This window comes from Nothobranchius furzeri, chromosome 5, assembly GCF_043380555.1.
Source record: "Nothobranchius furzeri strain GRZ-AD chromosome 5, NfurGRZ-RIMD1, whole genome shotgun sequence".
Taxonomy (NCBI): Eukaryota; Metazoa; Chordata; class Actinopteri; order Cyprinodontiformes; family Nothobranchiidae; genus Nothobranchius; species Nothobranchius furzeri.
In genome coordinates this window covers 66,631,866-66,645,761 of record NC_091745.1, presented here as the reverse complement: position 1 = coordinate 66,645,761, position 13,896 = coordinate 66,631,866, and the positions used below count along the sequence as shown (strand labels likewise).

The window sequence follows — 13,896 nt, the reverse complement described above, 5'->3', positions numbered from 1 at the left end:
TTTTGCGGGTAATTGTAGCCGTTTTCCGGTGACAGCTGAGACATCTTCACAACACACCAGCAAATGTGGCCCTACAGCTATTCAGGCTGGCTAGAAAACATTTAAAAAAGTGAGATAACCTACTTGACAGTAAAGTCTGTCTTTCTCAAAAAATATCCACTCATATGAAGCAATATATAGGAAACAAGCACGCATCGGTTCATCCTACCCGGTCTTCCTTAAACCTCCAGTTGCTAAGTTAGCCCAGCTAGCTCTCAAGCTAACGTCAATCTTGGGTGACGATTGTGTAGCGTGGAGCTAGTTTGGAAGCCCAGCAGGTAAGTTGTTGCCTATATTACTTGATAATAACTGTACTAAAGTTATGTATTATCTGGTAACTCGGGGTGGGGATACTTTTGTAGCAACTCTCACATATGCTACTAAACGTTTTATTACTTTTGTCTGCTCTGTTTTTGAGCAGGAAGTAACTTGCTGTGGGAGTCAGGCTTCGGCGTTTGGAGATTTTCTTCTTTATGTCCCATTGGAAACAGCAGCTGCAGCATGGCAGATGACAAGGATGTACTGAGAGACGTTTGGTTTGGTCGGATACCCACTTGCTTCACCCTGAACCCGGATGAGGCTACTGAGAGAGAGGCAGAACCTTACTATGTAAGTGGATCAGCTGCTCTCTGGTGGAGAAACAGACCAACGAACTAAAGCAAAGCTAAAACATCAGTATTGTCATCTATTATAAAATAAATGATTCAACAGATTTTCTGGTTTCATGAAATAGCCACCAGCAAATATGCAGACTCAAGCTGTATGTGCCTGTGTGTTGAGCTGGGAGTGTTTCTTTCTATAACCGGTTTACTTTTGCAGCTGCTGCTCCCCAGGGTGAGCTACCTGCCTCTGGTCACAGACAAGGTGAAAAAACACTTCCTCAAAGTGATGAAGGCCGAGGACGTGGAGATGTGGTTCGAGTACGAAGGAACACCACTCAAATGGTAAGAAACCTTCAGTCATCTAATCTGCAACAACAGTGAAGCTTCTTGTATTATAAATGTATTTTGTTTATGTATGTGATCATTCATTCTCATTTCCATTTGCTAAAACATTAAGTTTCTTTACTAAAATAATTTTACAACCCTGCCAGTCTTTCTCATAAAATTCTTACCTATATTCAGATAATTAGTTTATTGTTGTTAAAAGACTACAGATACTACTACACACATCACATGCTTACAACCAAATCACCGCATCAGTGTCAGCATTAGAATAAACGCCTAGCCCTCCTAAACGACAAGGTGCCTAATAATCAGAGTAATGGCAGAAAACAGATTCACACTAGCTTTGCTGAGTCATGTTCTCCAGAACTAGTTAGAAACATCCACAGTCACCCCTTTAAGCCTCGTACCTTCGCACATACCAGATATGTCTGAGCTGTGTTCACCTTTTGTCTTTGCTTCTTATCTGTTCTGCTATCATCTGTTAATGCAGCTTTGCTTGTTTAGATGAGATGCAGACACACATTTCAGCCACAAGGTGTCTCTGTTGTAAAACATTTGATGCATTAATTTAATAAAAATCAATTGTTTTAAAAGTAATTGAGAAAATCTGTAGCTCTTTAACGGAGTAATTTTTGTAATGTTAGAAAGTACAAATTTTTTTTAACTTTCCAAGTTTGACTTTCAATTTTTATAATCTATTATTATTAATAATAATAACATTATTATTATTATTATTGTAACGTCCAGCAATGGTCAGTTTTCACCTAAAAACTGACCTACATGCCACCGGTCACCGGAAGACATGAATTCCATTCTCTTAAGGTGGATTTCACATTCTACATTCCAACAAGCAGTGCGTTTACATGCAGCCAGTAACCCTTTTAAAACCCAGATTCACAATAACCCGGTTCCGCAGGTCCATGTAAACACCGCCAAAAACCCGGATATGCTCATAACCGGGGTTTTAAAAACCCGGTTACTACACTTGGGGTAACCCTTTTCTAACCCGAATGGTTGGTCGTGTAAACGCATATCGGGATATCCCCATCAAAGCGTGTGTTCTGCGCGTGCTCTGTTCGCAAGGAATCTTGGTCTTTTGAGTAGCGAGACGTCTTGTATGCGCCAGAACACCGGAAGTAAACAACAAGTTGGGAGCAACATGGCGAGTCGCGGCACAGCACCACACTTTTGGAGTGACGAGGAAACTAAAGCGCAAACAAACGCGGTCACTATCTCTTCCGAACTGGGAAACATGTTGTTGTTTTCACGGATACCGGAACAAGTAGAACCGGAAATGATGCATATTGCATCTGGACGTAGTCCATACGTCCTGACGCTACCCCAACGTCCGCATTTAAATTGGGTTATGCAAGTTAGGGGTAACTCTTTCTATTTATGCTTGTAAACGGGTTATTCTGATCAACTCAGAAACCCGAATACCGACCTTAACCCGATCATAACCCGGATATTGGCTGCATGTAAACGTAGTGAAGGTTCTGCAAACCTTGTCGACATTTCAGGAGGGACACGATGTCAGCCTGTGTTCCCAAACAAAGCCTTCTTCTGATAACACCGCAGGATTCCTCATGCCTCTGAATAAAGTTACTATTTTCAGCTCACATGAGTTAATCAATCGTGAAATGGAATGAACAAATGTTTTATGAAATGATCAATAATGTTTTGATTAATCTGTGCTTAAATTAATAGGGTTGATTAATCTGTGCTTGAACTACTGAAGTTTGAAATAAAACATTTTGATATTATGATCAGTAATGTTGGTTTAACTAGTGAATCACTATTTTCTGACAGCTCACACACTCAGACACGTGACGATGACAAGGTTAAGCTAATATCCTGACACATAGATATGTTCTTAGCCACAAATCAGAACATCCTGTATCTGAAAGAGGCGTGACGTTCTGAGGTTCGCTTGTGAACACCCCTTAACATGGCACGTCACAGTTGGCCAAGAATTCATAATATGAGAATGTTAAAACAGAGCTCACTAGACGGTGAGTCAGTTCTAGAGAAAGCTACGGACAGGCCATCCGTAGCGAACCCTCTTTAACCCAAAGCTTTCGACAAGCTAAAAGCTGCCTACAGCTGACACGGCAAAACGGTTCCTTCAGCCATTCAGAAACAGCGGTTCTAGACACAAACGATGTCATCTATCTGTTGTGATCCGGGAGATGACTGTGGACCGAACTGGTCGTACTGCGGTCTTTTCTACAACTTCGGTACCTTGGGGTCACCCGACACCCCCGACATCTCGGATCCGAAAGGGTGTCTCCTCAGGGGTACGTAGAACACAGCCAGATTGCGTCTGATGCCGTTTTGATAAGAACCAACTTCATAGTTTAATGCAAACCAAATTCTTTACACCCAGAACTCAGTTCTTCTAGATACAAGGTTCTGATAACCTCACATTCACACATAGTCACCATACATCACATCCCAGCCTCTTAAATTCATCCATCACAGTAGCCTTGGTTAACTTGTCTTGTTTTTAATTTGTTTAGAAAATAAATTTCTTATCTTTTATAAACCTGACTCTGAATTGAGACAAAGTGTGTGTTGATCCCTGAAAAAGCAAAGAGTCTTAGAATCTTCTGATTAAACATCCAAAGACCAAGCAGGTTGATATTCTATATTTATATAGAGTATCACAGCTTATTGGTCGTAAGTAAAGGTAATATATTAAGCTTAAAAGAACAACTTTTACCACTCTACATTATCCATCCATCCATCCATCCATCCATCCATCCATCCATCCATCGTCTGAATCCGCTTATCCATGTAGGGTCGCGGGGGGACTGGTGCCTATCTCCAGCGGTCAATGGGCAATCAGGCGGGGTACACCCTGGACAGAGAGCTAGCCCATCGCAGGGCAACACAGAGACACACAGGACAAACAATCATACACACACACACTCACACCTAAGCACAATTTAGACAGACCAATTAACCTCACAGTCATGTTTTTGGACTGTGGGAGGAAGCCGGAGTACCTGGAGAGAACCCATGCATGCACAGGGAGAACATGCAAACTCCATGTAGACAGATCCCAGGCCGGGAAGCGAACCCAGAACCTTCTCGCTGCAATGCAACAGCTCTAACCACTGCACCACTGCGCAGCCCACCACTCTGCATTATTATTATTAATAATAATAATTAAGGACCACTTTTATGACCAGGCATTTTTAAACTCTTGACTTTTATTAATTGTATTCTTTTATTGACTGTGATTTTACTGTTTTGTGGTGTACTTTTATTATTGTGTTTTTGTTTTTATGTTGTGTTTTACTTTTTATCTGTACAGCACTTCAGTCGGCTGCCATGTCCTTTTTAAATGTGCTTTTTGTTTATCTTCTTGATAATGATAAAACAAGCAATATGATGAACTCTTGTAATTATTTTCTCAGACTAAGAAGAAGAAGAAACAATCTTCTATAATACAAGATTAAAACCACAAGGCCCTTCACAAGAACAAAAATGCAAAAATAAATAACAAATAAAAATGATTTAAAACATCATAAAAATGAGAAAAGTAAAAAATTGTGATAAAAAATTTAAGGAACAGCAAAGAGAAAATGAATAAGAAAGAGGTAATCAGTGGATCCCAGGAAAGGCTGAATTTGGAGAAAGACCTGAATAAGGAGAGGGCGATGATGAAGGTCACGCAAAAACTGATCAAGAGTAAAAAAAAATGTCTTCCTTAAATTTTTAATTTCTTTTTTCTTATTCTTTTTTTTTCTTTAAGGCATTATCCAGTTGGAGTCCTGTTTGATCTCCATGCCTCCAACACTGTTTTACCCTGGAGCATCACTGTGCACTTTAAGGTGAGAACCAATCAGAATCTGTTCACAAATTATTAAGTCATTAAGCCCATGAGTGGAGGAAAATGCTTTGTTAAAGATGTAGTAGGAGATGGTTTTCTTGCCATTAAAGCAAGTTATGGTATGTTCGATTTACCTTGGATGTTGGAACTTGGAACTGGGAATCGTGTCACACCCAAGTTACCTGAGTTCTGGTTTCAGTAGTCGGGGAAGTCAGGATTCCAATATGGCGACGCCCACTCCCCAAGTAGCCATTGTTTGTTGATTGCTCTTAATAACATAGTTTTAAGCTGTATGTTCAACATGCACATAAAACTTTTAGTACGTTCAACTTACAGTTGCACTACATGCAACATTGGTTTTAAACACACTTATAAGTTTGTTTAGTAAAATAAACATGTTTCACCCAAAAGTTACTGTTGTTGATACCGAGAGCTGCCATTTTGGATGTCAAGGTCGGAGTTCTGAAATTCTTCCGAGTTTCCGACTAGGTCTGACTTTTTGTGGCGTTTTGTTAAATTTTTCCTACTCGAAAGTCAGGATTCCCGAGTTCCAAGGATAAATCGAACGCACCATTACTTGTTGAAAATGCTCACTTCAAAGGTCCAACTCCCTTTCTCCAGAGTACAGGAACGCCCATCTCTTGTTCCCCAGGGTTTCATTTTACCTTCTGGACCTGTTGTTGGCACTTAATTTGTGCCATAGTTCTTAACCTAACGCACCGACGTAACCGTAAAACTTTAGCATGCTAGACTAGCTAATGTAGCGTGGTGTTTTCATGGTGAAAAACAAGGCAGTTTTTAGCTTTTTTGTTTATTCTCAACTTCTAAATCCTATCAGCTCAGTTCCATTGACAATCTGGAAAAAGCCCATAAACAACAGGTGAAAACTTCCAGAACCCCACCAGATCCCCTCGCAGTTTATATGGCTTATAACATTCTGACCATCTAGAATTCCAACACTTCCAATAGTAGCTTTGTCATCTATGTGGCAGAGTTTTCCAGACCAGGACCTCCTTCACTGTCCGTCGAACTCCGTAGTAGAAGCTCACTTCATGTCCAGCATCAAGGAGGCCGACGCCCTGAAGCACAAGAGCCAAGTCATTAACGACATGCAGAAGAAAGACCACAAACAGCTGTGGATGGGCCTGCAGAACGGTGAGATGCACGTGCAGACACTCACATTTTAATGAAAACAGACCACAGACAGCTGTTACACACCCACAGATTAACACAAACATCCACATGTGCTGTATTCCAGCGACTCATCCACCTACACATACGTGTATTGTGCAGATTTAGCTCCTGGAACACTTTTTTTGTCTTGTGTGGCGTTTTTACAAACAATCATTTAATTATGTTCAGACATGCATACGTTCAAACCTGTTTGGCATCCTTTAAGAAAACATCGATCAGTCCTCATCTCCCACACCTTCCACCACATCTGTGCTGACAGGTCAGTTTCTAATCGGATGTTAACTGTGGTGTATGTGTGGTTGATGGTGGGGGTAGTCGGATAGTTCACTACATGCATGTAGGAGCTGGATGGTGCTCAGTTTCCTAGGGGTTATTGGTGATAAGATGTTGTTTAGGTGTTATGTTCCTGATGAGATATCCAAGAGCGATTTGCCCTTGAGCCCTTTCATACGTAATGGCTTAATGTTTGGGGTCGTCCGGGCCACGGTTTGTTGCCTCTAGCTGGTGCAGAACGCTGCTGCGTAGTTTCTGATGGGGAGGTCTGAGCACATCGCATCAATCTCGGCGCCCCTCCACTACTTGCATTTTATGTTTCATTTTAAATTTTTCTTAATGGTTTAAAATCGCTCATTGGCTCTGCAACTCCTAATCTATCAGACCTCTTAAAACCCTACATACAGTCCCATTCACTTAGGTCAGCTGGTCAGACGTTGCTGGAGGTACCAATATTGCGCTGCAAATCCAGGAGAGGGAGAGCTTGTAAAGTGGCAGGAGACAGACTTTAGCATGCATTGCCCCTTCAGATCAAACAGGCCTCCACCCTCTTTGTTTTTAAATCTCTTTGAAGACCAATTTTATTTCTTAGGCTTTTAAAGGTGGAATATGGAACACAGAGCACCAAAGTGACATCTAGTGTGTGGAGGTTGTAGCTGCAACTATAGACCAATGTTTCCAGCCGTCGGGATGTCAGGTTATTTGGGTCCAACTTCCGCCTTCATCAGAGCCACCAGCTGTTCATGACGTCACTTCCGTTTACGTGCGGGCAGCAAAGTACGATGTCGCCCTCTGCTGCCCGCATCCTTCACGCTGATGACGCAGTCCCATGTGATCCAACGTGTAAACACTGTTGTCTCTGTTCATGGTGTTGTGTCTGCGTCTCCTTATCTCCATCTCTTCCTTAATCCGTCTTCTGTATTTTTGTTGTTCTTTATTTATGATTCGTGCGTTGTCCCAATTCATTATTCCATGTAGAGGTATTCTTTTTTTATTATAGCTTTTTATTAAAGGATTCCATATTCAAGGTTGGGGTGGGGTTGCCCCCATTTGTCTCTTTGTAGAGCTGCCCCTGTTCTTAATCTATTCCTCAACAAACTTCATTGAAGTCAGATTTACCTATAAACTGGTGTAACTTGTTATGTAATTAAGTAGCAGAAATGATTAACGTTCCTGGTGCTTAACTGAAAGCTGCTTCATGTGTGAGGGTGAGAACGTTTCAGATGAGCCAGTTTAAAAACCCGAAGGCCCTCTCACTGGTAGAACTTCATCTCTTTCATTTCCCCCCTGAAAATAAAAGTGGTAAAGAGATCATCGGACACATCTCGTTACTAAAAGATCAAACACAAAGGAAAGGAATAATGAATCTAGTTTTCTTTATTGCTTTGAAAAGTTGAAGGTGTCTTATTTACAGTTCTGTTGCTAAACTTATTAGAAAAGTGATAAAAAGTGAAGAAAAAAATCCCTAAAGGAAGAGTCGCACATGAAAGTGAGAGATGAAACTTTACCTTTGCTCAAACTTTCATTTCCAAAAGAGAATAGAAACAGAAAAGGTTTAACTTTCATCATCTAGAAGAGAGAAGTTTTATGTGGATGGTCTGAAACCAGCAGGTTTTTTTATTTAACGGTTTAAAATCCTGCAACTCCTCCATTTTTATCATTAAATATTTGGATTCACTTTCCTTTCTCAGATTGATCTAAATCCAAAATTTCTAAAATTTTACGAGACTATTTACTCCACTTTTGTGTTCTCTGCCACGATTATTCATGAAACATTACACTGCTGGATTATTCACCTCACTACCAACACCTAGCAGGATGACCGGACCTGTATTACTGTATTGTACTGGGACAGCAGTAGCTCAGGAGGTTGTCCAGGAATCGGAAGGTTGCAGGTTCAATGCCGTCTCTGACCAGAGAATGCTGTTGTGTCCTCTTTGCCTTTGTCCTATTTGCCTGCTGGTGGTGGTCGGAGGGATGCTAGTGTTTAGAGGCCTTGCCTCTGTCTGTGCGCCCCAGGGCTGTGGCTACTGTACATCGTAGCACATCCCCACCAGTGTGTGAATGGGTGAAGAACCCTAGAAAGGTGCTATACAAATACAGGCCATTTACCATTTATTATATATCCCCCAGAAACCAAAATTGTATTTATTTATTAAATAACTAAGTAAATAATTCATCAAACCATTGGTTGACTAATTAACTAATTAATCAATCTACCTATTTCATTGCTTATTATTATTATTGTTATTGTTATTATTATTATTATTATTGTTATTATTATTATTAGGGGTATAGTTCTTTTATTTTCCCTAGTTTTCTTGTATTTGTAGGAGGTATGGAAGTAAAGGAACAAACATTGACTTCGAATATTTAGCAGTTCAATGTTAAAAGGTCAAGATCAAATTTATTTCTAAAAACATTTACAACAGAAAATGCTGCCAAAAGTGATTCATATGTTAAGACAGTAAAATAGATACAAAATTAAAAATAAACAACTAAAATAATATGATTAAAATTTACTAAAATTGATAGACAAGAATAAAAATGATGTGTTTCTCAAATTAAATAAGGGTAACATTTTACAAGTAGGGTCCCTTTAATAATGTTACTTAGTGCATTATTAAGCATTAATAAACTATTAAATAAAGTATTAACTGCCTAACCATTAAGCAGACATGCCTTTTAGTTTCAGGTTGGGATTAAAAACTAAGCAAATAAAATGAAAATTGTTATAACATTTAAAAATGTTTTAGTTTATATTCACACAATAAACATCGTGATGATTTTTGTGATTTTGAAGTGAAAATAAAAGGATGATGATGGTTACGCGGAAGAATAAATGAGCCTTTATTGCTTTAACCTTCCTCGATTTAGAGCGAGGCTAATTCAAATCCAGCAGAAGACAGATTATTGTCTCAGAATCACAAAGGTTTTCCTGAGTGTCCTGGAACATGATTCTGAAACTTATACATGTTTCGTCATCGGGGTAGTTTTAGTTGCTGATCTGTGTGTTTGTGCTTTCCTAGATAAGTTTGACCAGTTCTGGGCGATGAACAGGAAGCTGATGGAATATTCCACAGAGGAGGGAGGCTTCAGATACATCCCCTTCAGGATATACCAGGTGACACAAGCAGAGCTGTTGACACCGTCCACAGAAACTCAACTTAACTAAACTCCCACCTGTAGATGGAGTCAAAACGCTGTAAAAGACTCTTTAACCTCTCCAAGGAAACACCTCCAACCTTTCACTGACTGTTTTTCATCACAAAGTTCAAACATTTTGTGACATAACAGCTGTTTTAGCACAAGAGATGAATTTGATAAGTAAAATACAACCTATTTCTAATCTGTTTATTAAGAAAAACAAAAAATAAACAGTTATTTATATTTTAAGATGCTTTAGAATGTATTTGGCTTCTTTTATGCCCCACGCTGCATCAGCATTTACTCCGTCTACTTAAGGAACTTCTACCTTCGCTCCACAAATCCGTCTAGTAGACAAGTACAGTCCTGTTCTGTCTTCGTTCTATTCTCCCAAAAAAACAACCTGCAGTGTTTTAAGGCGTCATCTTACCGTCTTTTAAACTACATGAGTAAACAACTCCTGAGTGTATGTAGGTGTTTTCTTTCCCGTCATTCATGGCTATTCATAGTTTTTTTCATGCTTGGGATGACATTTACCATTCTAGCTTAATAACCACTTTTATTGTGCTTTAACATGCACTCACTTGTCCTTGTGACCTTTGATATTTAATCACTATTGAAATACCTAAATCTTCTCTCGTCACGTTGGCGTGGGATTCCCGTTTCCCTGGGTGTTTTGGGAAGGAATGCGTTTGTTCGTGTTCATTCGATACCTACGACAGCCACGGTGGTGTGCAAATCCATCTCTCCTGTTTGAACCAGTGGGCAAGCCTCAGGGTTGAGTCGAGGATAAGGAGGCGCAGGCAGACGGGCAGCTAAAGGCCGGGTGTTTCCATCAAGCCCCTGTAGATTTATCCTGACTCAGGTAAAAAGTTCCCTTGGAAGAAAATAAAGACGGTGGGATGAATAAGAGTCTGATTCTTGGATGGAAAACATTAGCCTGCCACAAGCCAGACGGCAGGACAGGCTCCTTGAGTCAACCCTTGAGCCAATCAGGAATGGCTTGGAAAGCGTGGAAAAAAAACCCTGACATCTTAGAGGCATCTAACATTTCATGTAACTATTTCTAAACTGTTTTGTGAAGGAATTATTTTAATATGTGCTGAAGCTCATTTAGACTTCTTTTTTTTTAATGATCGAAATTACAGAAAACTGCAGTCCACTGGAAGAAACAAATGTCTAAAAGAATATAGATTTTTGGTTTCCTATAGTGATGCACCGATATGAAATTTTTGAGCCGAAACCAATATCCGATATTAATCTCACTGTTATGGCCGATAACCGATATTTGCCGATACCGATATACTGACATTAATGCTTCCAAAATCAGCAGATTTTGGATAGAATGCAAACTATTCAAGCTGAATTTACATTATTATGTACACACAACACACACATTTACGGCTCTGAGATGATTTTGTTCACTGTTTGCATGACTAAACAATTTCACATCACCACGCTCACCCTCTGCAACAGGCAAACAAATGGGGACGAGATAGAAAAAATATTGGTTGTTAATATTGGCCTGGTTTAGTTTATCATACCGATATGTTAAAAGATGACTAACATCGGCCGATACCGATATTGATGCCAATATATTGTCCATCCATAGTTTCCTATCTACAAACTCCATTTTGATCCATTACTTAATGGAAGATCCTGCTCACACATACTCCAGTATTCCACAAAATAAATAGATTTCCCACGGTTTGGCCTGTCATTCTCACAGAAATCAAGATAAAAAACAATTCTTCTAAAACTCCGACCAAAGTGGTGATTTTAGAAATCTCCATTGTTAATGTTAGCTTATGGACGTAACTAACCAGGGTTTTACCCCTCCTTTCCACCGGACATGAAACGGACATGAAACGTACTGTCCGGCAATTAGCCACCTTTATATTGGAAGGGTCCATTCCACCGGCAGCAAAGTGTAACATTTTTGACACGTCCCAGAAGCAAAGGGGCACAATCATTACGTTTCAAGTCAGTTTCTTATGCGCCACGCTTCCAAGACACGTCAAACTCCACATTTTAAATTTGGCCAGACAGGAAGTCAAACACGAAAGCAGTATAAAACATCCCTAAACTTTCAAAATAAAAGTCACGTGCAGATAAATGTACGTCATTTCCTGTGAAACCTTAATAGCCGATGTAAACAGAACAGAAAATACATCACAGACCTTTTTGGATATATGAAGCCATCTTTCTTCTTGCTTATTATTGTGAAGACTTCTGAAATCACACATGTTGTGGCAATTCTCCCATGATTTTGTGACTTTGCGGTACCAGCAGCTTGGAAAGCTTTCGCTCCCGTTTTGCGTCAGAGTCGCTCCCAGTTGGAAGGGAGCTTGCGGATGAAACAGAGCTTTGTCATCCCACACCTCTTTCGCATCCAGTGGAAAGAAGGGGTCAGGTTTCACGACGTCACTGCCTGTGACAAAAATGCTTTGATTTCACATGTGTGACCTGCGTTTACGCTCACTCAAAGTTTAGGACGATCATATCCCGCCACTGAGTTATTCCACATCCAAGAAATGGTTTTTGGTAAAGATGCCAACAATTTGGGGAACTGCTGCCACCTATAGGCTTGGCATGCCTATCAATATGCTTCATAATGGAATCATTAGTATTATTTTTGCTAAAAACAAGGTAGCATGGACCCACGTTTTTTCCCTAGATGGGCAGGGGAGGATATATGGCTTTACAAAAACCTGGCTATGTGTACTTGAGCACATAGACACAGAGCAAACAGAAAAATAAATCACTGCCAATGACTCAGAGAAGGGAGTTACAAAGGATGTGCCTTGTGAAGACATGATAAATTAAATAGTAAAATAGAAAAATAAACCAATCAGATGACAGATGTAGCCTAAATCTAGCCTAAACAACTGTATTTCTTTGCAAGAAGATGCTAGAGCTAACTTTCCTGTGTTTTTCCATCGCTCTATGTGCTTTGACTGCTGGTAATTTCCCAGAGTGATGATTTAAAATCTTTAAGTTTTAATAAGCCCTTCTGAGCTCCACATATGGCTGCATTTAGACTCTTCTCAACAAAAGGAGGATGAACGACTATCTGTCATTGTCAACACTCACTTTTTTAGCAGAAAAACTTGATCTGCTTGTAATTATTATTTTTTTTTTGTAGTTTCAGATCTTTGGCACACACACATAAACCATTTTACACTTTGGCAAAATAATTCTTGTTTTTAGTTATAAAGCTGAACTCTTAAGTGGCTGACAACCCGCAGTCAGACCAAGACAACCCGCCCTCCCAGGCATGCACTTGTTGTAGCTGTGAAGCCCCCTGCCAGCGAGCAGAAAAAATCGGAGGCCTTTCCAGTTTTAGGCAGCATTCGTGGCTTAATTGAAGTTTCTGTGGTCATTTATGGGCCATGTTGGTTTCATGACAATTGCACCATCAAAGCTTGTTGTAGCCCAACTGTGTTAGTTCCAAACAGACTGAAGAAAGTGAAAAAGTATGGATTGCTGTGGTTTAATCTGACAAACTGCTAAATATTTGCAACTTCAAAAGGCCCTAAAAGTCTGGAGTGTAAACCTAGACTAGATTAGACTTCGGTCTTTAGCAAATACTGATTAGAGTATTTACCTCTGCAGAGTTGTAGGATTTGCACAAGCTTGATGCAATATTAGTTTATATTTTGAACTTCATTGTGATGTGAATTTGAGTGTTGTATTTTGTTTTTGTGGATATGAGCACAAAAGTTGAAGTTATTCCCTTCATGGCCAGAAAACCCTACACAAACATGTCCACAACCATCCTGATGATGGAAATATTTACCGTTCAGAATGACTTTGGTACAGCTAATTTGAGGTTCTGTTTATCACCAGTCAAATAGTCTAAACATTTGTGTTTTTAAATCCGATTGTTTACTGTCAATCTCAATTTAGCGTAGCTAATATGAAATATATTGACTATGACGAATGGAAGTTTGCACATTTTGGAAATTGAACTTCCATCCATCCTTTTTCATCGGGTCGCAGAGGCAGCTGCTTAAGCAGAGAGGCCCAGACTTCCCTCCTCAGCCGCTAGGCCAGCACTTCCGAGGGAATCATAAGATGTTCCCTGGCCAACAAAGAGAGAAAGTCCCTCCAGCGTGACTGGAAAACCTCACCAGGGAGGAGTCAAGGAGGCATCCTAACTAGATGCCCAAGCTACCTCAACTGGCTCCTCTCGATGTTGAGGAGCAGCTCATCTACTCTGAGCCCCTCCTGGATGACCGAGCTTCTCACCCTATCTCTAAGGGAGAGCCTAGACACCCTGCAGAGAAAACTCGTTTTGGCCATTTGTATCCGCAATCTCATCCTTTCAGTCACTACCCAAAGCTTGTGACCTTAGGTGAGGTTAAGAATTGAAATAAAACGTCTTATTAAGGAAATTTATAAGGAAAATTTATGAAAACATAAAAATTGTAAGTATTTATAAAAATAATGTATTAT

At 39.9% G+C, this 13,896-nt stretch overlaps 1 protein-coding gene across 1 annotated transcript in view; it reads left to right on the top strand.

The window, feature by feature from the left end:
• Positions 1-116: 116 nt before the first annotated feature.
• The window catches only part of atg5 (ATG5 autophagy related 5 homolog (S. cerevisiae)), a 50,690-nt gene continuing 36,910 nt past the window's right edge, over positions 117-13,896 (top strand). Inside the window, exons 1-6 of the mRNA XM_015949917.3 lie at positions 117-317; positions 461-648; positions 859-983; positions 4,747-4,825; positions 5,817-5,979; positions 9,321-9,415. Of these exons, the coding sequence (XP_015805403.1) occupies positions 541-648; positions 859-983; positions 4,747-4,825; positions 5,817-5,979; positions 9,321-9,415 (570 nt within the window). The 5' untranslated portion in view covers positions 117-317; positions 461-540. The remainder of the gene's footprint in view (positions 318-460; positions 649-858; positions 984-4,746; positions 4,826-5,816; positions 5,980-9,320; positions 9,416-13,896) is intronic.